The 20,982-nt window shown below is 41.3% G+C and overlaps 5 protein-coding genes across 17 annotated transcripts; 2 read left to right on the plus strand and 3 right to left on the minus strand.

Annotated features, from left to right (window-relative positions):
* The first annotated feature begins 1,978 nt into the window (after positions 1-1,978).
* Positions 1,979-3,293, plus strand: hspb6 (heat shock protein, alpha-crystallin-related, b6). The gene is made up of 4 exons (XM_019886374.1): positions 1,979-2,102; positions 2,186-2,349; positions 2,725-2,847; positions 2,945-3,293. Exons 1-4 carry the CDS (start codon positions 1,994-1,996, stop codon positions 3,107-3,109), a joined length of 561 nt encoding a protein of 186 aa, XP_019741933.1. The 5' UTR covers positions 1,979-1,993; the 3' UTR covers positions 3,110-3,293.
* On the minus strand, positions 3,227-9,126 carry proser3 (proline and serine rich 3). Of its 12 annotated transcripts, none has more exons than XM_019886365.1 (14): positions 8,762-9,123; positions 8,535-8,608; positions 8,362-8,451; positions 8,030-8,268; positions 7,792-7,943; positions 7,613-7,710; positions 6,826-6,911; positions 6,609-6,742; positions 6,292-6,518; positions 5,374-6,050; positions 5,123-5,288; positions 3,778-3,928; positions 3,491-3,572; positions 3,227-3,380 (listed from the first exon to the last, which is right to left on the minus strand). In XM_019886365.1, the coding sequence occupies exons 2-14, from the start codon at positions 8,538-8,540 to the stop codon at positions 3,323-3,325; spliced, it is 2,166 nt and encodes a 721-aa protein (XP_019741924.1). In that variant the 5' UTR covers positions 8,541-8,608; positions 8,762-9,123; the 3' UTR covers positions 3,227-3,322. The 12 variants fall into 12 exon arrangements, with proteins under 12 accessions (XP_019741924.1, XP_019741923.1, XP_019741921.1 ...); XM_019886364.1 differs by having other exon boundaries at positions 8,362-8,454; XM_019886362.1 differs by having other exon boundaries at positions 8,362-8,454; positions 9,005-9,122.
* Positions 9,127-9,216: 90 nt separating this feature from the next.
* Positions 9,217-13,603, plus strand: lin37 (lin-37 DREAM MuvB core complex component). The gene is made up of 9 exons (XM_019886373.1): positions 9,217-9,587; positions 9,967-10,042; positions 10,119-10,169; positions 10,302-10,331; positions 10,416-10,501; positions 10,657-10,820; positions 10,905-11,036; positions 11,762-11,835; positions 12,602-13,603. Exons 1-9 carry the CDS (start codon positions 9,554-9,556, stop codon positions 12,687-12,689), a joined length of 735 nt encoding a protein of 244 aa, XP_019741932.1. The 5' UTR covers positions 9,217-9,553; the 3' UTR covers positions 12,690-13,603.
* A 593-nt stretch (positions 13,604-14,196) lies between these two features.
* LOC109525658 (chymotrypsin-like protease CTRL-1) lies at positions 14,197-16,851 on the minus strand. Its single transcript, XM_019886371.1, has 7 exons — positions 16,720-16,851; positions 16,450-16,553; positions 16,273-16,352; positions 15,264-15,345; positions 14,985-15,165; positions 14,777-14,907; positions 14,197-14,519 (listed from the first exon to the last, which is right to left on the minus strand). The coding sequence occupies exons 1-7, from the start codon at positions 16,763-16,765 to the stop codon at positions 14,358-14,360; spliced, it is 786 nt and encodes a 261-aa protein (XP_019741930.1). The 5' UTR covers positions 16,766-16,851; the 3' UTR covers positions 14,197-14,357.
* A 1,369-nt stretch (positions 16,852-18,220) lies between these two features.
* Positions 18,221-20,956, minus strand: LOC109525669 (heat shock cognate 71 kDa protein-like). 2 transcript variants are annotated; one of them, XM_019886392.1, is made up of 6 exons: positions 20,937-20,956; positions 19,759-20,314; positions 19,467-19,669; positions 19,193-19,391; positions 18,884-19,116; positions 18,221-18,744 (listed from the first exon to the last, which is right to left on the minus strand). In XM_019886392.1, the coding sequence occupies exons 2-6, from the start codon at positions 20,168-20,170 to the stop codon at positions 18,553-18,555; spliced, it is 1,239 nt and encodes a 412-aa protein (XP_019741951.1). In that variant the 5' UTR covers positions 20,171-20,314; positions 20,937-20,956; the 3' UTR covers positions 18,221-18,552. The 2 variants fall into 2 exon arrangements, with proteins under 2 accessions (XP_019741951.1, XP_019741950.1); XM_019886391.1 differs by lacking the exon at positions 20,937-20,956 and adding an exon at positions 20,588-20,737.
* Positions 20,957-20,982: the final 26 nt, after the last annotated feature.

Consider the following 20,982-nt stretch of genomic DNA (forward strand, 5'->3'; position numbering starts at 1 on the left):
TCCCCCCCAAACCATTTGGATGTTATACACCCCTTTCATTTTTTTTTTTTTTTTTGCTGCTTATCTCTTCCTCCTTAAAACGAGCAAAGCCAGGGCTTTCTTTTGCAACAATAACAGGTACATATTGTGCAGTCAACTTCTCATCTAAACCAGCAGGAAAAGCCTTCCCATGCACTTCCTACGGTAGACTGCTACTTTAGCACCTCCCCAACATGGGAAAGGTTGCATTCTTATAGTCTGCCCTGTGGACCGTTCACATTGAGGAAGTGTAGGCCTTTTCACACTGACTTAACTTGGCAGGACATAGCGCGCCATTGACAAACCCATTCATTGTGTATGTGGTGCGTGCGCACAAGGACAGAACCTGTGTCGCTCAAGGTGGCCGTTTGTCGTTACAGTTCAATGCCGCTGTAAGGTGTTAACGAGTCATTTCAGTTTCAATTTTTACCAATTACGAATGGTTCGGAATGTGGGTACGAAAGTTGCAGGGCTCAGAACCTCCAGCAAGGTTAAGAACTACTGTGCTTGACCTAAATGACTTGTAAATGACGAAACCATGTTAACCTTTACCTTTCATGTTTGTGGATGAGCACTGTTTTGCTCTTGCTTGAATGGCAAATAAAAACTATGATCAATTCCTATGGGCTTTACATTCCTGATTGAAACAGTGACAGAGAAGTCAGCATCAAGTGATGCAGTACAATGATACTGTATGAACGCAGGCATGTTCTTTGACTCATCTGTGAGGTATGTTGTGGACACACATAATCTGAAGTGCAGTAGAGGTCGCCTAAAGTCTGGACAATTATTGGCGCCTGTTGTGAAACCCAATACTTTTAAGCCCCTCAAAATGTGCCCTCACTTCCCTATTATCCTTTATGAGTCAGAACATAGTCAGTGCCATATTTAGACAGTGAAGTCAAAACTTGGGTGACGGGTTCCAAATCGCGGGATACAGTATCGCTCCGATGTGACAACTATGTATCAGAACATTCTGCACTTTTCAAGAGAGAGAGACATGGTTGGTATTTAAAGGGGAATGAATTAGGCCCTTCTATGGATGTCTTTTCTTTGGCTGCTTTTCTGACCCTAGTCCGATGTGTTCATGTTTCAAAGATGTCCTTTCATTGATCAGAAATTGAATCAACCACTTGCGCAGTCAAAGTACCACCAGAAAACCGAACTTTACAGACATCTGAGATTTACTGTCATACAAGTGTAAAAAGTAAGGTATCCAGTTATGAAGAAAAAACAATGACGCATGAGCTCCTTGAGGAGTGAACAGAGATAGCTGCTTCACATACTCTATACATAGCTGACAATCCACAAACATCATGTCAACTAACCATGTTGTGCAGAGGACCGCCTGACATTCAATCTGTAAATTGTTCTACAATAAAGCCAAACCAAAAAATGCGTGTTCTCCATCCATCAACATGCTGGGACATCCGTTACCAATGATGAGTGGTCCAAAATGTCAACCTCATAAGTACTTTTAAACTCCGCAAACCATCTTTAAGCTACAATAATAAAGCGGGATTGTTTCCTAATCACAGAAAAATGTTTTGACTTGGTACGTTGACTTAATTGATGGGCAAACTTACTGGCAGCTCACGTGCAGTGGCATGTGTTTGAAGCACCCCTGCCGTCTGTTGCTGCCTCTCTGGCTTATTGGCCCAGGCAGTCAACCACCACCAAAGCTTTTGAACTTATTTTTAGACATACCCATCTTGAAAACCGACATTTAGTGCATGTTCAGTCCGATGACTTAGCGATAACAGTTAGTTGATGACAACGCTACAATTAACCCCCACCCCGAACAAACGGTTGGATACAATTTAGATACGCAATGATCCCATTCATTCACTAATAAGCCTATGACAGCTGCTTCAGTCCCAAAACAAACTGTCCTGCTGCACGAACAGGATCCCAAGGGTACACATGCTCAGAACATAACAGAAGCAAGGTGTCCCTTATAAATTCCCAACTCATTATGCAACTCCAGTATATAACCCGGCTATGCTCAGCAGCCCGCAGTCACTCCAAATCACACTCAGCACGAGGAACACTTGATACTCCACTACACTCCACTGAAGAGAAAGGTAGGTTGTGGCCCACTAGACAACTTGTACTCTGATATTCTGCTGCCATAACTCCCTCTATTTTTTTCAATTTTTTTTCTCAGATCTGACAATGGATTTTATCCAACCGTCCACACTCCCCGTTGGTGGCATCCAATGGGAGAAGGTTTTACCGACACTTTTTCCTCGTCTCCATGGGACTTACGGACAATATAGCTGGACACCCCAACTGCTAATTCCAGAGATTGATAGTACCACGGCTGCAGAGGTGAATCTGTTTATTTACTTAATATGGGTTTAACATAGTTGGACAAGATAAATGATTTATTTAATTATGAGTGAGCTTTAAAGTGGGTCACTATATGCAGCCTAAAAGCTTTCAAGTGGAGAGTAAACCTCCGTCTCACATTTACATGTGTATAAATAAGAAACATTTAAATGTTTGTGCTCCAAAAGGAATTTAAAATTGGGGCTGTTTTAGTGTCAATAAGTCAAGTCAACTTTATTGTCAAATATGCTCTATGGCGCAACATATAGCACAGATGAAATTTCTTTCCTGATTCATTTCACTTTTATACTGTATTCATGATTTATCTTGTTTGATTGGATTCATTTAATCTTGCGAATTATTTTATGTTGACAGGCAATTTGTGATGATAGTGGATTTAAAGTTCAAGTGGATGTCAAACTTTTTAACCCCAAGGATCTCCTGGTCAAGGTGGTAGGAGATTTTGTAGAGGTACAAGGGAGGCACCAAGAAGAAAAGGTTGGTGTAGTGAGTGCATGGTAGATTGCAGGATTTTAAATGATGACTAAGGCAACAAGTCACTGAACATTTTATTCCCCTTACCATGTTCTTTTAGAAAGATAGTCCTGGGATGACAACACGGCAGTTTAACCGGCGCTATCGAATTCCAAAGGGAGTAGACACCATGGCTTTGGAATCAGCAGTTTCCCCAGATGGTGTCCTGATCATATCTGCACCCATGCTGCAAACAGAGATGTCCAGGTCTCAGCCATTCTCATAAAAAAAAAACATATTTGTTGGATTCTGATATGGCGCAGTCTCAGATTTGTAAATAACGCCATTGCACATCAACCTTCCATATTTTAAGAATGCACACTTTGTAAATATTGGTGATATGTGTGATGATGAACTTTTTATTGTATTGTATTCCTTCCATAATGTCAATAAATTACATACAAAAATCATATTTTAAAAATCGTCATGAGTTACTGCATCAGGATGGGGTATCTTCTTGTTTATCCAGGAAATTGTGCAACATTGAGTCCACTTCACTAGAAGGAATAGAACAGATACGATCTCAAAACATGACAGAAATGACATGAGATCTCAATTTAGGCTATTAAATGTTCAGTTGAGCAAATATATTTAACTGAGATGTTACCTGATTTGCTCCTTAACACATTTTCTTTGCGTGCGAAGGACTCGTAGTAAAGGGTCGTCTTCAAATTCTTTCTCATCTGAATCTGACAACAATGAATCATGATTACGGGAATTCAAAGAGTCTTTTTTTGTTGTTGTTGTTCCCACGATATGCCACTCATGTTACAAAATTAAGTGGATGTTTCGGAATGCGGAGGGGGGGGACAGCCGTACATGTGTCACAATGTAGTGCTCACAATTAAGAGTTGGGGTAAAGGTTGAGTGCCCTACGTTGCCCCCTCGGCTTACCTTCAGCCTCTTGCAGCAGCTGGAACATGACCTCCAGTGAGGTGTTTGCATTGCAAGAAGAAAGTGAGGATTGTGGAGGAGCAGGAGGTGATGGGACAGCTGCATCTTGTGGAGAAGAATTCTCTGGTGGGAACAGGACCTCTGAAACAACCTACCAGATTCAATTACAAAATCCTCCCGGTTAATCCATACAGAACACTATGATTTCCTTACAAATCCATCTGACGGGGCTGTTTACATTTTACACTACTTGATGTGGTGCTGTCATTTATAATGATCTCAAACAAGATGATTATAATTTCAGCGCTGTTAAATGTGTCCATTTGTTTACATGTGCTTACGTGCTGTTAATTCAGTCTGCTCTAGTCTATGCAATGTGTCAGTTCAGGCCAACGTCAACGCAGATCTCCATCATGGCATAACTCCTCATTCAATGTGACACTGGCATGGAAAATGGAGAACTCTTGCTACTTTACACACTAATGTAAAGGAGAGTCTGTTTAGTCAGGCTAGTGTAGCACATAAGTGTGTCTGCAATCGTTTAGTATATGTTTATTTGCTGGACCATACTTACTGTTCATCTTGACATTGTCAAATTTCTCAACAGGAACTAGTCAGATGGATGCATTTTATTCGGTAAAATTAATAATGAATACTGTATTTTCAATTCATTAGATGTTAATTGACTTTATTGTTGATCTAGGAACATTTGTCAAATGCCCATCCCTAATATCAATCAATGTTGGGGTGGTAATCTGAAAACAAAACACTGTCATATATTAAAACTGCCCGTATTTCCTGACAGTGGAATATTATTACATTAATCTTAAAAAAAAAAAAAAAAAATTAAAAATCATCCCTCTCTGTCCCTGTTTTATGCCTCAAATTTTGACAAGAACAGCCTATCATCGACTGTAGAGACAGAAGGCGTGACCAATGCGTGTTGTCAGTTATTTGTGGGCACACGCGGCAGCTGCGCAGGAACACTCAACATCGTTGGTTTCCATTGTACATTCCAAAAAGTAAAACTGCAAACTGGTGACAAACACTAAGTGTATGACAACACTCCAACATGAATAAGTCATGCTAGCAATGTAACAGTAGTGGCTAACTAAGACTGGCTTGTTTACAAATGTGCTCGTCTCATGCACATTCACGTCAACGAGGGGCACGGCTTCAGTCGGAGATGCAAGGGGGCAGGAAGGAGAGGAAGGCTAAATCAAATCTTGTTAGCAGTTTGAAAGCTGTTAACTCCCCTTGTAATGGGACATAATTTATATCAGGATGTGCATGAAGATGATGACAATAACTTGGATACAAGTGGTGAAGCTGTGTACACGCTGACCTGTCCTAAGGCACGATGTAGCGCCGATGGCGGTGCATGACTGCCTGTATCATTGCATCTCTTCTGCTGCTGTGGATCTGCCCGTTTCTTGATCTTTTTTGTAAGCTTCTGATCTGCAGAACTTGTCGCGCTAGTCACGTCAGCATGCTCACAACATCCAGTACACCTGCAGAAATTGCACATCACATGAAGCAGTCAACGTGAAGTGTAAACGCAAAACATGACACCGGGTACACGTCTTTGGATTGTACCTTGTCAATTTATTTTGCTTCCTGATGATCCCCTCTCTCTTCTCACTGTCACCCACTTGCTTTGCTTGGGCTTTTTCAGTTTTAGACGTCTTATTTGTCATTCTGGGGTTCTCCGGATGATTTCCATTGACAGGTCGAGACTGACTCCCTTCGTCCATGTGTCTAGAAGGACTGTCATCTTCCTTAGGTTTTGAAGGATCGCCGACTTTGATTTCTTTACGTCTAGAGGGACAGCCTCCTTCTGAATGTCTTGATGGACTGCTGCCTTCTCGAGGCACAGAATGATTCCCTCCATCTCTAGGTCTAAAAGGACAACCCACATCTGGATGTTGAGAAGGAGCAGGAGGTGGTGTTGGAATGTGTCTGTGAGGAGGCTCATCTATGTAACTGTGCTTTAAGTTTCCAGAGACTTTGGCTTCTTTATTTAAGGTCTCTTCCGGTTTGTGTGGATTGCCATAGAACTTGCCAGCATGAGGTGACTGTGTGGGACAGGGAAGAATATCACAAAGGTGATGCATGTGTGCAGGAACATGCTCAAGAGAGTGTGGTTGGGAGACTTGTATATCACAGGTAGCACTGGCAAGGGGGGCGGAGGTTGAGGGGTGATGTCCAGGGGCTTCTTTGGGAACCAGAAAAGCTCCTTGGGAGTCTTCGGGGTACTGAATACTTGACTGCTGCTATGGATGATATAAACAAACGCAAAGTGACATTAAATACATTGAAATACAGATCCAGTAAATCTAGCATAAGAGCTGCTGTCAACTGACACAACCTTCTGTTTTAAACAGGCAGCTGTCTGGCCCTTTTTATGGCAGAAGTTTTCTGGTTGGAGTAGTTATGATATGATTGTGCAGAATACAGAATGAACTGCACCATCAGTGTACGGCATATAAGGAATGCTGTAACTATGACTCCTACCTTGTAAGGATGAACATTTACTGTGGAAAAGTGAAGACTGGGGCCTGGGCCTCTAAATGTGGGGGTACAAAGTCTGGAGTTTTGCCAGGACTGACATTGTTCACTGGCTTGCTCCATCTTTCTTCTCAAACGCCACTGTGAAAGGATGTCCTCAGGGGGCGCCGGTAATGAGGCGACAACGTATCTTTGGTGGGGCACAGCTGAAGCGGAGTCCAACGTGGCCATTGCTGCAAAGACCACAATATACATGGCAGGGAGGAGTTAACACACTAAATGAAGAGAATGTGACAAAATAACCGATACGACGTGTGTCTTACTCGCTGTAGATTTTATTGAAGTGTTAATCACAGGTCTTTGCATTGTCTCGTTCATATCGACTGGAGAAGAGCGATCTGAGCATCCCACACCCTCTGAACTGACAAGAATTGATCCACTGCTGAGAATACTGTCACTGTTAAAAATGACAATAAGATCATCCAAGTTCAGGAATGAATTGATGCAATATGAATAATAGGGACTAGCAGATTTGCAAACCCTCTCTGCAGAAGTCTACTGGCCCTTTCTTGAAGGTGAAGTATCTCGGTGTCCTCCAACTCACTCTGAGATGTGTCTGATGGAAACTGAGTTAAAAAAGAAAAAACATTGAATGGGAAGCGAGACATTTTTGTGAACATCACAATGTTTATGATTGCATTTGGCAAAGAAAAACTGGTCTGTCTCCGTGTACTGTATATAAAGAACAATACTATAGAAACAATTGATTTCAAGAGTTCAATTCAAAAATTAAAACTCATGTCATAAACTGTATAGGCTCACTGCACATCGGGTGAAATATGGCCTGATTTTGTTTTTTAATAATGCACGGTTATAGCTTGTAGCTAACAAAAAAACTTCACCATCCCAAGATTGAATCAAATGTATTGTAAACACAGTAATTAGGTAGGAAGTGACCTACCGAAAAGTATTTTCTTATCCGTTTACTGAATCTGTATAATATACAGTAGCTTTCACGTTTTAAAATGAATAGCATGAACTGAATAACTTTTCAGTCACTTATTAAGAAGCACATGTATCTCAAACATGATAAACACTAACAAAGATTCGGACAAATATCATTCGGATAGGTGTAGAGCTGAAATTTTAAGTACATTAGAATGGCTGTTTTGTTTTTTGTTTTTTACCCACTTAGCATTTTCTAGATATGACCTATAAAAACAACCACAACAATTATCAGAGAGGCCATAAAACCTCTATTTATATCATAGATGAAGGTTTTATGGCAAGAAAATGCTATATTGTTGCTCATTCCCAGTGAACATACATATGCATTCATATTGTAGTCTCCTCTGCTGCATGGTGAAGAATTAAAGTCATCAAGTGGGCGGTCTGCTGGACTGGAGATTGCTTGGTTGTGGTCATCTTTCGGATCCGGCATAAAAAGACAAAAAGGAGATATTTTCACATTTAAGGAAGATGATCATTTAATCCCAAATTTTGTACCTGTGTGTGAGATCTTAGTTGGCATAAAACTAGGACGTAAGGATGAGGAAGACATCCACCACAAAGGTACCCTCTCCTGTTCAAATTCAGAGGACATCAACTGCCGCTCCTCTCGACTCAGCGGTTGTCCATAGCGAAAACGATCAATGTACCTGTGAGAGCAATGTACCTGGTTCATGAAGCAATTTTACAGACTAAATCATCATGATTTCATTTGTCTTGTAAATCTCAATCATACTTTGTCACTACTGAATCCCGGTGAGCTTCTAGTTGAGAGGAAACAGTACATTTTGGAACTCTTGAGGATATTGAAGGTCCTTCCATGTCAGATGAGGTAGGAGAAGAAACCCGGTCAATGGAAGGTCCAGAATGTGTAAAGAAAGATGATCCCTGTTTGTCAGGCCAGTGATTCTCATTTTTGTCATGCGTGTGCAATGTTCGATGGTCTTGCTGGTGTGAACGGACAGGAATCAAACTCTACAAAGAGCAAAATATGTTTTTAAAATGCAAACAAAGGAGTGGTGTCACACCACTTGTGTCCATATAATTCGTAACTTATGTCAGACATACCTGTTTGTTCCTTTTGTTTGGCAAGTCCTTGGTGCGAGACTGGCTGAAGGATGACTTCCCCATTAGAAAAGCTGCTGGCTCGGATGCATTCTGCTTTATTGTTGCAGAATTTCTAAAATAGAAAATATAATCATACATATTCATTATAATCATACAGAGGAAATTCAATTTACATTCATTTGTCCGGAGTGAGCTTCAAACTGTAAACCTCCAGTTCCAAAGCCCAAAATTCCTGGTTTGAGTCCCACTGTGAACAAATGTGAGATGGAAACTACTGTACTTGTTGGAGCGATGCTATTTTGCTTCCTGATTACCGTCATGGAACCCTTGTGCAAGGCACCAACCCTACTACGCCTCAGAACAATAAGTTTTGGACATATCTGGTCTTGCTTGAGCTTACCTGGATTTCATGAAAGCTGATGCTGTCAAATAGAACCAGAATAGGTTGCCAAACAATTGTGCACAGCAAAGGATGTTTAAGAGTGGATTAGGGTTATTTAAAAAGTTCGCGCGTGCTGATCCCAAATTACAATGGTTTTAGAGTAACTTCAGCAGCCAGTTTACGCACTCAAGATGTACACGAAACAGAAGTTCAATGGATTCAAACGTTTTCAGACTACAAAGTCTTGGTAGGCAAACATACTAATCTGCTCCGTGTACTCTTCTGAAAAGAATTGTATCCATTAGGTCTAACTTCAGCCTACAATGATACCGCCGTTACCGTCAAAAACTGCCAAGCGAAAGAATACTACCGGTCGTTGTTGACATCGAGACTATCAACCAATAGACGTGGGGCTTGCTATGAGCGACATAATAATTGACCAATCGTCATGAGCGTTATCGATTCCAAAACACCAATCGGTAAATAGGAAAAGGACAGCGCGCGGAAGTGGAAAGTCTTTTCGGAGGCTAAAGCTATAATGCTGAGCCTTATCTTCTGTTATGGACGTTGCGCGTTCACATGCTAAGAAGTCATTTAATTTACACGTGAGCATAATTTACGGAATCGGCGAAGAATTTTAGCTGTATTTGTTTCTGCGGTGATATTGTGGAGTGGCGAACCACGGTTTGGTGATTCAAGCTAATGGCAAGACTTGCTAGGTGTTTCAAAACATAAGCAGTCGCCGATTTGAAAGAGGACGACTCCAGCTTGATTACTCAATTTTAAGTCAGGCACTACCATAAGGATACAATGCATCACGTCAAGGTCAAAGTCGAAAGGCCAGGTAAACTGTTGTGTTTTTTCTTGCTACACTTTATTACCTTTACTGTAGGAAGAAACAGATTAAGTCATCTCTTTTTATCATACTCCTTTCTGTATGTATGTAATATTATGCAACTCATAAGTGTTGAGCATTAGGGGCGGTCCTGTTTATTGGCGGTTGTGACATCAGTAAAGATGAAAACGTTTCAGATTAAAAAAAGTAAAGCAACATTTATGCTTAAACGTAAACTGTCTCGGCATGAGTTATAGCCGAAAGCAATTCTTGGTCGGAAGAGCGTTATGTTCCCAGTCATGGTAACAAAGCGATTCACGTGCATAATCCTTAATACAAGGGAATCTCAGTATATTTACACCAAATAAATAAAATGTTGTCTCTTAAGATGTGGAGGGGGCCGCAGCACGCAACAGATTGGATTCTATTTTAAAGGGACTGGTGGAGAAAAGTGAAAACGAAAGGTTAGTATTTGATTCCATTTGAAATGGACTGATAGTCATCTGATCGTCATAATTAATGCGACTTCACTTTGAGCAGGGAACAAAACGAGAGTGAGGCTGGAAAAATGGCACTTGACTCGATGAGCAAGTAAGTCCAAGATGTATTGAATTAACTATACATTATGCATAGTAGTGTGGTGAATGTTATTGTACTATTTCAATGTACATTTATGAAAATGTAGATGTCAGCTTTTTAATCATAATTCTCTCTCTTTCACAGGGATTTGTCCCCATTGTCTGCTGGAAAACGGTAAATATTTACTTTTTTTTCCATTAAAAACATTGCATGCAAAAAAAAAAAATAGATGACTTATATTCTTATTTTAATTTCTAGGCCATCTACAAGATTCCCACAGCATCGTCGCAAAAAGCGCAAAGAGCTGGATGAAAGCATAACAGAGAGCAATACTCACAGACAAAGTAAAATAGATATTTATATCTTTGTTTTTACCCCCTTCAAAGAAAAGAAATCTCAAAGTAATATGTCTCTTCAGTGTCCTGTTGGAATGTATTGTGGTTGCTGTGTTGTTGGGTTTTTTGTATCTTGAATTGACCTCACTATATCTGTTTTCCAGATGCTTACATTATAAAGTTGTTTGACCGAAGTGTGGATCTGGCTCAGTTTAATGCTAGCACCCCCTTGTATCCTATTTGTCGTGCGTGGATGCGAAATAACCCGTCCGTCCGAGAGCCCAGTGAAGTATCCCCAAGATCTCCACAGGTCATGCTAGAGGAAGAGGTAAGGGCCACTTATGACAACTTAACTTAAAATCATCATTAAGCTAAGATCCTGAAAAAAACTCAATTCATTTTCCATGTGCAGGTCACAGACATGATCAATGGCAAAGAGCAAATTGTATACAGACTACCTGCTCCAACCGCATCTCCCATCAGCCCTTCTGGTGAACCGATCAACCTCAGGATCCCACCAACTGAAAAACCCACAGTCACCAAGGTTCGCGACATATTCTTGTTACTCTGTTATACACATCAGTGTATTGCAATGTAATATCATTCCATCCATCCAGTCAAGGAAAAAAAATGAGGTGCAACTTTATTTCTGTTAGAGCTGCAAGATGCAGCATTTGAGTATGGTTTTTAAAAGAGTCACATTGCAGGTCCTGCGATGCATCGTGGTACTACGTCTTAAAACATGGGTTGTCTTTGCAGGATTTTTTCTGTATTTATTTTTTTACACAAAATAGCTGTGATGTTAGACAGGGAGTGAACAATTCTCCAAAAGAGGCAAAACGTGTGTGTCAAGCTGTTTGTCAGTCACTCAGTTGAAGTTTACTGTAAAACTGATAACTAAACAGAAATAATTAAACAAGAAACGTCCACTACCTCAATGCTTACATTGACTAATGTGAAAAGCTCCAGATATGATAATGAAAGTTAGCACCAATTTTATGGTCATTCTAAATTTACAAACATAGCGGCCCCGAGTGTTATATGAAAGTATGATAACAAATCATGATCACACGGAAACAAATGCCGGCATGCATGGACTGTATTGTGCTTCAGCATGCAACAAGTGCACACCTTGCAACAAATTACATTTGAGGTAAGGGGTGTTCGGGCTACTGCGATTCTTGAAGAGACAAACTTAAACGGTGCCTGTGTCATGTTAGCTAATGCACTTAAATATTAATATTACGTGAATGTTATCTTCCTGTTCAGTTAACAGATTCTGTGCCTGTATCGGGTTCCTACCTCGGTGACCACATGGAGCGATGGAAAAAGATCAGACAAAAGTATGTGACTCATGTTATTAGAATCTGTTCATATGAAATGTGCGAAGTGATGTAAAAAAAGTCTTGACCAGGTATTAAATTAACTTGAAGATTTCTGTCTACAGTCAGCCCGAGCTTTTCACAGGGGTTGGGGACCAAGACCTGCTCCAAATATAGTAAATTTGCAAAAAGTAGATGCCCCTCTTAGAATCGTCTATACAGTGAACAACCCCCGTTAATTATGGGGGATATTTTCCAGACACACCACCTAGTATAGGTGAAAATACATGATATCAGACCATATGAAAAACTTTTTGGGGATAGGTTTTCAATCCCACATGCGTTTAACATATTTAAACTTATTGAAATACGCATAAACTAAATGGCAAAAGTGTAGAAAATACTGCATGTTTTGAAGAATTGTCTGTGTGTTTGATATGTGGACCCTGGTAGGGTGTGGGGTGAGGTTGGCAAGTCTTTGCGTGAGTGTGCTCAAAACTTAAAAATGCATGAGCAACGGTGGCTTTGCTATTCGCCATAAACCAGTTTCCTACAATATAGCTGCGATGTAGCCAGATGACAGCGAGGAAATCCCAGGTGACCAGTTTGAAAGAGGCCGAAGACGCCGACTTCAAATAAACACCTTGTAAAAAAATGTGCATGTCCACGATGACAAGTATCCCAAACCTATACCGAAACTTTGTTTATGTTTACATGTACTGCCGAGTACAATGTGCATTAAATGTGAAAATAAATAATTGCCACTTATTTTCCCTTTTTTCCCCAGATGGAAGGAATGTTCAAACAAGAACCAGTTGCGCTACAGTGAGAGCATCAAAATCCTTAAGGAGATGAAGGACTTCTATGATCACTAATTGACAACACTGCAAGTTCTCATGTACTGCCCTTCAAAAGTATTGGAATAACAATGCCATTTCAGTGCTTGCATTTGATATGCAGTGCAACTTTTTAAGATTAAGATTAGAAGCATTACTTGTGACGAAACACCATTTTTTTTTTTTTTTTAAAGGGGAGCAAAATTACCTGAGCAGATACACTTAAGTGGACATAAATCACTAAGCCTTAACTCGTAGTTAGTATTTATTTGTATATCATATCCTTGCAATTTCTGCATCGTGTGTATCCCATTGGCACCACCATACTATCACATTTGGCGTTTGTGATTCTTGAGCTGAGCTCAAACCCTGCGTAAGGCTCCAAGGAGTGAGGTTTTACTAATGTACAATCACGCAGCCGTAGCTGGCATTCCTCACATCTGTGGCTGAAAAAGCGAAACATGGAGAGCCTCTGCCACTGAATTGCTCATGCGCAGTCAATGAATGGACCCAAGAGCCTTTCAAGATACTTTATCAACTCCCCTTTGTTTATAAAGCTTGCTAGAGCAAATGTGGTTCTTTTTTGCAATCATACTGTTGTTTTTGGTTCATTAAAAAAAGGAGTACATGTGACGCTGCAAAATGTTTCCTGGCAACAGTCTTGCATTGCGGTATGTATTTTTTTTTTTTTTAAATACAGTATTTGTTTTCCTCTCTTGGGCAGTTGTGCAGTTAAGTTGTGTTGGGCCACATCTTTTCTGACAAAACCTAGCCTTTGTTTTTTTTTTAAAGTCTGGGTTAGAAACCGGCAGTGACTGTGTATCGCATCACTGACCAGCAATCAGGCCCTCTGGGAATAAAAGATCTTTGTCTTAATTTCTTGTCTTACCTTACTCATCGTTTGATGTCAAAACTGAACATCTACAGAAAAAAATAAAGGAATTGTCATAATACTTCAGAATTGGAGTGCATTTGGACTGTCATCACCATTCGCATAGTAACCTTAATCTTCAAATAGATGTTGATGACATTTAAGACTGAATAAATCAATGTACAGTACTCACTGTTAGCAATTGTCTTCTGCGGGCAGTTTTTTTAAACTAATAGAACGTCTAGTGTTAGTCCTTTTTTGGATTAATGTTTAAATTTTGCACTTGTACTTTGGATGCTCATCTCCCGTTTCTATTGCATACAGTAGCTATTCATTCAACATATCCGTGAAAGTTGATGCTCCCCCCGAATTCAAACAAAACAAAATACTTTTGAAATGCAAGCAATATTACTAATATAAGGTAAAGGGTTTTCACGAGAGTAAAAATACATGTCGGCAAGATCAAGATTTTACAGAAACATCGGTCAGCATGATAAATATCTCTGCATATAAATATTTGAGGACAGGCCTGAAGTTAAATCAGGATAGCATGCAGTGTTAACAGTTCCTCCATATGTCAGGTGCAATTAATTAAAAACACCTAAGTAAAAATATAGTGCATACATGAGCTTTGTGCGTCATCCTCAAATAATTAGCCAGACAGAAATGCAAAACCCATGTAAAACTTTAACTCTTTATTTTATGCACAGATTAGATGGATAGGAAGTGGTCGCGAGCGTTCCAGTCATATCGAAATGATAATGATCACAAATGACCACTTAGATGACAAGTGCATGGGCGCATATTGGCATCAGTTTTCAGGAATGGTTTGCAATTTAATTGGAGGCGATGGTTCTGTCAATCCAGCTGCGCAGGTAGGACACACGGGCGTACACGGCAGGGGTGCGCACGTTGCAGTTGGAGGTGCCCCAGGACACGATGCCCACAAGGTTCCAAGCTCCACCATTGTGGCACACCAGGGGGCCACCAGAATCACCCTAAGAAACACAAGGAAAAATGAATGTTAGATTTCTTTGTCCAATCAGATTTCAGCCTTGCACACCTCTTTAAGAGTGTTAAACCAGGAAATAGGTTTTTCACTTTTGTTGTCTTCATTGTTTCCATAATTGTGTACTGACTAATGCATTCCAACCAAAGATTGTCCAGCCATGTCGGAAATCTGTACTCAGCTGAGTGCCGTCCCAATTGTCGTTTAACTTGTGTGTCAAGGAGAAGTGGGAGAATGTAATCTTACCTGACAGGACGAGACTCCGGAAGCACCAGCACAGATCATAGCATCAGTGATTCTGTTGTAACCCCAGTACTGCTTGCACTGAGTCGGGCTGAGAATAGGCAAGGAGGTCTGCTGCAGGTAACGGGGGCTTGCTGTGAACACAAAGCATCAAGACCACTTTTAAATCTTCTATTGCGCCGACAATATTTGACGTGCGTTTGTCACTAACAAGTTTGTCCGGTCCTGCCCCATCCAGTGGTGACACATCTGGTTCCGGTGGGGATGCTGGTGCTGGAGCTGGCCAGGCACACAGGAGCCACGGTCCTGGTTATCTGAACTGGAGAGGACAGCTTCAGAAGGGTGATGTCGTTGTTGAAGTTCTGGGAGTTGTAGTAGGGATGCGAGATGGCCTGTACGGAAACATCATCGTTAGCATCTTTGCAACACAAGGACATATTTGTATTTGTACTCCTGTTAATGCACAATTGGATCTGTTGACACTACTTACCCTGGTGATGGTCTTGACCTGAAGTTGCTCTTGGTTGGATTGACGATCGTGCTCACCCAGGATCACGCGGTGGCTTCTGGGACTATAAAATTAAAAGAGTTATTGGGGGGGGAATTAGGATCCAAATGATCTTTTTTCGCCGAAAATATGTGTGAAACAAACTGGCACGACATAAGCAGCTAAGAGTAAAATTAAATCAAGATGAGTCAAAATCAGTAGTAATAAAATACTAAAGTAATAAAATTGAGTTTTTCTTTGTAATTCTAATGTTGATTATAGTTAGTGGATAATTTGAAAGTTAATGCGTTGAAATGCATGGCAGTTACCTCTCCACTCCTGTTGCCATCAAATGCTAATGCTGAGCCTCGAACATGCAAAATGCATTTCAATACTTCACAAGAGCAGATGCCCGTGTTACGTCATGTTCCCAAACACTTTGTCAAAGATCTGACATCCATGAGCAATGCAATAAATACAACAAAGAGCCAAATAAATGTTTTGTTTTGTTTTTTTGGGGGGGCGTGGGGGGTATTAAGGTAACTCAGGCATGGCTCACAGTCCTTTCTGAAAGTGAAGCATTACAGAGATCAATTTTAACAAAACAAGCCAACCTAAATGTGTCCAACCTTACTATGTTCACTCATTATAGTCACAATTTCGCATCATGGCCTCAGAATGAAGAAATAGGTGAAGCTTTGCAAGACGATTTTTAGTGTTCAAGAGCGCCAATGGGTTTTTTTTCACCATTTTAAATTGCTTAATATTGCATAAAAATAACAAAGCGAAGACACACTCTTGGTATCAATTTGTGAAAAATATTAATTTTGACTGCCCAAGAGCGACGATTTTAAAAACAACAGTGCTAATTTACAATGAAGATAATGATACTTAACACTTTCTATAATGTGGAAATACTTCTATTTACAAATGAACATAAAAACAGATGACACTTTGACTGCCACCTTGGCATCAACTAGGTGTATGAAACAACCAATTGGGAGGTACTTACGACACACGGCAATGAGCTGCGGTAACGACCCATTGCTGGTTAATCAGAGATCCGCCGCAGAAGTGGAATCCCCTGCCATCCTAGGAAATAGAAATTGTGTACATTAAAATCTTTCATCTTTTTGACAATAGTTGCGTATACAATGGCAGGGGATGGAGATAAGGTTGGTGAGCATACCTGAAGTGAGACCTGCCACGGCCAGGACCCAGGCACAGCATTCTCTCCATTTACAATCTTGTTGAAGCCGCTGACTTGGGGAGTGATTGAAGGCCTCCCACATCCTGAGACCAGATCAAAATATCAACACATACATTATTCCACAAGATTTCAACATGTATGAAAGACACAGCCAAAAGTGTAGGTTTTATAAATGGGCACCGTCAAACTTTTTAGTTTGACAACCTCCGAAGTGTCCTGTAATTGAGTGAATGAATGCATGTGACTCACCCAATGCAGAGGCAACAAGTGCAAAACAAGTGATGAACAACAACATGGCTTTGTCCGGGCTGTGAATCACGTCCGTGAGCTTCTGACATGTGGGACACTTGCTTTTATAAGAGCCTGTCCTACGCTGACCATGAGCTCCATGTGTTCAGGTGCGATAGGTCTGGGAACGTGAACAACTGCAGATAAACGCTTGGAATGGAATCAAAACTATCAACAAATTCTTGGACTTTTGATTGGTTTTCACATAAACACCATAGAAATCCACCCATCTCTCTGTCAGTTTTCTATACCGCTTTTCCTATTTCGGGTTCACATGGGAGTGGAGACTAAACCAATTGACTTTGGGGAAATGGGAAACTACATCCTGAACTGGTTTGCAGCCAGTCATAGGATACACCTTAAAAAAAAAAAAAGAAAAAAGAACAAAACATTCTGCACTCATGGGTCGCAATAATATGTACACTTGCACATTCTATCAAGATCCCTATACGGTGGCTGTATCAAACTTGCTCATACGTGTAAAATATGTTACTTTTTGATTCGATCTCATTAGATGGTATCGCATGTATGCGTGATGACATCACCAGTGAATGTGTTTGTCTTTCAAGGTAGTATGTGTATTTAAAGTTAAAATCCTAATCTAAATATATGGATGCTAATAAGTAAATGGTACAAAATAAACCCCACAAAATAATTCCAAAATTCGATTTTACACACCAAATAGACTAAGAAATAATCCTTTTCTCTCCTTTAAGGATATACATTTGCAATACTGTACATGTGCATGTGACTTACAATCCAGAATTGTTGAGACCGCCAATGTCGTTCCATGCCAAATCACCCAATAGGTTGAACCAAGTAGATTCTGATTTAAATGAAAGTTGGTGTAGTCGTTGATAGTGATGGTGCAACACAAAATCTCAAATTTTAGGTCAATGGGAGCAGGGGTTGTGCCATGGGGCGGCACGGTGAATGACTGGTTAGCACGTCGGCCTCACAGTGCAGAGGTGCAGGGTCCGATTCCGGCTCCGGCCTTCCTGTGTGGAGTTTGCATGTTTTCTAATGGAACACTCTAAATTGTCCCTCAATGTAACTGTGACCGTGAATGGTTGTTCGTCTATATGTGCCCTGCGATTGGCTGGCAACCAGCTCAGGGTCCCCCCTGCCTCCTGTCCGACGACGGCTGGGTTAAACTCCAGCATGCCCGTGACCCTTGTGAAGATAAGCCAATTAGAAAATGGATGGATGGATGTTGTGCCATGACTACCAATAAGTACACCCCAAAATCAAAATTTTCTTGATTGAACCCACTGAATGATTTGGTATGGAACGACCCTAATGGGTATTTCCTTGTTCAGGTGCACCAAATGTTTTCATTTTTTTCAACATTTAGCATGTGAAGATAGTTGTTGCACAATTACAGCAGCACATCTGTGTTATATTTTCTGTGACTGTGAAGCTTTTCAACAAAACAGTTTAAGAAAAAAAAAACGCACAGACATTGCCATCTCAATCTTTATTGATATGGTGTATTTTAGTACAGGAAGCATTCGTAGAATTGAGTTATGTCATCAGTGGATTCGTCAAAGTGTAGACATTTTTACTTCAATTTGCCTGATACTTTAACTGAACTTGATTTAGAACTCTTCAATGTAAAGCATTCACATCGTGTGCAGTTTTTTTTTTTTTATTTTGCTAAAAATAAATCACTACATTTGGAGATAGTGTTATTTTCATTTGCTAGTTTCTGTTTTTATTTAATGTGCATTCTGAGAAAAGCTTGAAGACAGTAATGTCAGGAGATGAAATTTCAGCACTACAAGAGCAGGGTGTTTAGTCAACCTCCTCAATAGTCGGCCCAGCGGAACCACCTTCAGCTCCACCGGGGAAACCACCAGGCATCCCCCCTGGCATTCCACCAGGCATTCCCCCTGCCGTGCCCCCTTGGTAAAGTTTGGACATTATGGGGTTGCAAAGTTTCTCCAGCTCCTTCTGCTGGTGCTCGTACTCATCTTTCTCTGCCGTCTAAATTACAGAAAGGGGAAAAAAAATAATGAGAGTAAACATGAAGTCACTTGTTTGTCAGGTAATAATATTTGGAGACAGTATTTTCACAATGCCCAGAGCCGTCGCTGGATTTCAGTCACTCCTGATTAATCTTTACCTGGTTCCTGTCCAGCCAGGAAATGACTTCGTTGCACTTGTCTATGATGGCCTTTTTGTCTTCTGGGCTGATCTTGTCCTGAAGCTTCTCGTCCTCCACGGTGTTCTTCAAGTTGAAGGCCAAAGACTCAAGGGCGTTCTTAGCTGTGACTTTTTCTCTCTGGGCCTCGTCTTCACTCTTGAACTGTTCGGCCTCCTGCACCATTCGCTCGATGTCCTCCTTGCTCAGTCGCCCTATGGCAAAAAGAAACCTCGATAAGTTTGACTACTTTCGTGTGGTGTAGTTTATGCTTTTGGAGAATTCAAGCACCTTTGTCATTGGTGATGGTGATCTTGTTCTCTTTTCCGGTGCTTTTGTCGACAGCAGACACATTGAGAATTCCATTAGCGTCAATGTCAAAAGTCACCTCAATCTGGGGGACGCCCCTGGGAGCGGGCGGAATACCGGTAAGCTCGAATTTGCCCAGGATGTTATTATCCTTGGTCATGGCTCGCTCACCTTCAAAAACCTAAAATAAAATGCATACGGTGAAATAGCGATGTGGCGCAAGAGTAATAAATTGGGAACATGGGGATGGCGTTACCTGAATGAGCACACCAGGCTGGTTGTCAGAGTAAGTGGTAAAGGTTTGAGTTTGCTTTGTGGGGATGGTGGTGTTCCTTTTGATAAGCACAGTCATTACTCCTCCAGCGGTCTCAATTCCCAGCGATAAGGGGGTGACATCCAGCAGGAGCAGGTCCTGTACATTCTCAGACTTATCGCCAGCCAAGATGGCAGCCTGGACAGCTGAAGAGCGTTTCCACATACAACGCATACAGTTTCCACATTCAACATATTTTCAAAAATTCACGTCTATTCGTAATAGAGGTACTTACCCGCTCCGTAGGCCACCGCCTCATCAGGGTTGATGCTCTTATTGAGCTCACGGCCGTTGAAGAAGTCCTGCAGAAGCTTTTGGATCTTGGGGATACGAGTGGAGCCACCCACCAGGACAATATCCTGGATCTGGGCCTTATCCATCTTGGCGTCCCTCAGGGCCTTCTCCACGGGCTCCAGGGTTCCGCGGAACAGATCAGCATTGAGTTCCTCAAAACGAGCTCTGGTGATGGATGTGTAGAAGTCGGTTCCTTCGTAGAGCGAGTCGATCTCAATGCTGGCCTGGGTGCTGCTGGAGAGGGTGCGCTTGGCACGCTCGCAGGCGGTGCGCAGGCGACGCACCGCTCGTTTGTTGGTGTTGATTTCCTTTTTGAATTTGCGCTTGAACTCGCCAATGAAGTGATTCACCATTCTGTTGTCAAAGTCTTCACCGCCCAAGTGAGTGTCACCCGCAGTGGACTTGACCTCGAAGATGCCATCCTCAATGGTCAGAATGGACACATCGAAAGTGCCTCCCCCGAGGTCAAAGATCAGGACGTTGCGCTCACTTCCTACCTGAAATACAAATTTCAAAATCAAAATCGACCTCACTGGATGTTCTGATCCACCTGGATTTTGCTTTGTCTTTCTCAAGCGACTCCATCTTTCTCCCAGTGTCAAAAACAAGCAATATTAGTTGAATTGAAGGTTCCAACCTCTGTCAGCCCGTAACTGACTGATGATTTGGGATATAACGCAGAGTCTGCTATCACTCACCCATGACCCTGGATAGGCTAAGCATACCCGGTAATAGAATTCATTGGATGAATAATTTGTATATTTGTTTACCTTTTTGTCCAAGCCATAGGCAATGGCTGCTGCAGTGGGCTCATTGATGATGCGCAGCACATTAAGCCCTGAAATGGCCCCAGCGTCTTTGGTGGCCTGACGCTGAGAGTCGTTGAAGTAGGCAGGAACGGTGATGACTGCATTAGTCACAGTCTACAAAATAGAAGGATTGGTTTCAAAAACATTCTTTGGTATTCTATGAAGCTCTATTTAGAATTGAAGGCTCCAACCTCTGTCAGCCCGTAACTGACTGATGATATAACGCAGAGTCTACTATAACTCACCCATGACCCTGGATAGGCTAAGCATTATAGAATTCATTGGATGAATAATTTGTATATTTGTTTACCTTTTTGTCCAAGCCATAGGCAATGGCTGGGGGAGTGGGCTCCATG

The sequence above is a fragment of the Hippocampus comes genome, unplaced genomic scaffold (genome assembly GCF_001891065.2).
Source record: "Hippocampus comes isolate QL1 unplaced genomic scaffold, H_comes_QL1_v1.1 scaffold335, whole genome shotgun sequence".
Classification (NCBI taxonomy): Eukaryota; Metazoa; Chordata; class Actinopteri; order Syngnathiformes; family Syngnathidae; genus Hippocampus; species Hippocampus comes.

What these genes read in the sequence shown, in the direction of transcription:
- hspb6 (XM_019886374.1), top strand. Translation starts at nt 1,994, where the DNA reads ATGCAACTCCAGTATATAACCCGGCTATGCTCAGCAGCCCGCAGTCAC. An exon ending in ACACTCCACTGAAGAGAAAG is followed by an intron (nt 2,103 to 2,185) that starts GTAGGTTGTGGC and finishes TTTTTTTCTCAG; the next exon opens with ATCTGACAATGGATTTTATC. An exon ending in ATAGTACCACGGCTGCAGAG is followed by an intron (nt 2,350 to 2,724) that starts GTGAATCTGTTT and finishes TTATGTTGACAG; the next exon opens with GCAATTTGTGATGATAGTGG.
- proser3 (XM_019886359.1), bottom strand. Translation starts at nt 8,681, where the DNA reads ATGACGGTAATCAGGAAGCAAAATAGCATCGCTCCAACAAGTACAGTA. An exon ending in TAAATGTTCATCCTTACAAG is followed by an intron (nt 6,051 to 6,291) that starts GTAGGAGTCATA and finishes TATCATCCATAG; the next exon opens with CAGCAGTCAAGTATTCAGTA. An exon ending in GCTGCTGCAAGAGGCTGAAG is followed by an intron (nt 3,573 to 3,777) that starts GTAAGCCGAGGG and finishes CATTGTTGTCAG; the next exon opens with ATTCAGATGAGAAAGAATTT.
- lin37 (XM_019886373.1), top strand. Translation starts at nt 9,554, where the DNA reads ATGCATCACGTCAAGGTCAAAGTCGAAAGGCCAG. An exon ending in GCACTTGACTCGATGAGCAA is followed by an intron (nt 10,170 to 10,301) that starts GTAAGTCCAAGA and finishes TCTCTTTCACAG; the next exon opens with GGATTTGTCCCCATTGTCTG. An exon ending in GAGCAATACTCACAGACAAA is followed by an intron (nt 10,502 to 10,656) that starts GTAAAATAGATA and finishes TCTGTTTTCCAG; the next exon opens with ATGCTTACATTATAAAGTTG.
- LOC109525658 (XM_019886371.1), bottom strand. Translation starts at nt 16,765, where the DNA reads ATGTTGTTGTTCATCACTTGTTTTGCACTTGTTGCCTCTGCATTGG. An exon ending in CGTGGCAGGTCTCACTTCAG is followed by an intron (nt 16,353 to 16,449) that starts GTATGCTCACCA and finishes TCTATTTCCTAG; the next exon opens with GATGGCAGGGGATTCCACTT. An exon ending in GGGCAGGACCGGACAAACTT is followed by an intron (nt 14,908 to 14,984) that starts GTTAGTGACAAA and finishes TTGTGTTCACAG; the next exon opens with CAAGCCCCCGTTACCTGCAG.
- LOC109525669 (XM_019886392.1), bottom strand. Translation starts at nt 20,170, where the DNA reads ATGGTGAATCACTTCATTGGCGAGTTCAAGCGCAAATTCAAAAAGGAA. An exon ending in GGCGGTGGCCTACGGAGCGG is followed by an intron (nt 19,670 to 19,758) that starts GTAAGTACCTCT and finishes AACGCTCTTCAG; the next exon opens with CTGTCCAGGCTGCCATCTTG. An exon ending in AGCCTGGTGTGCTCATTCAG is followed by an intron (nt 19,392 to 19,466) that starts GTAACGCCATCC and finishes ATTTTATTTTAG; the next exon opens with GTTTTTGAAGGTGAGCGAGC.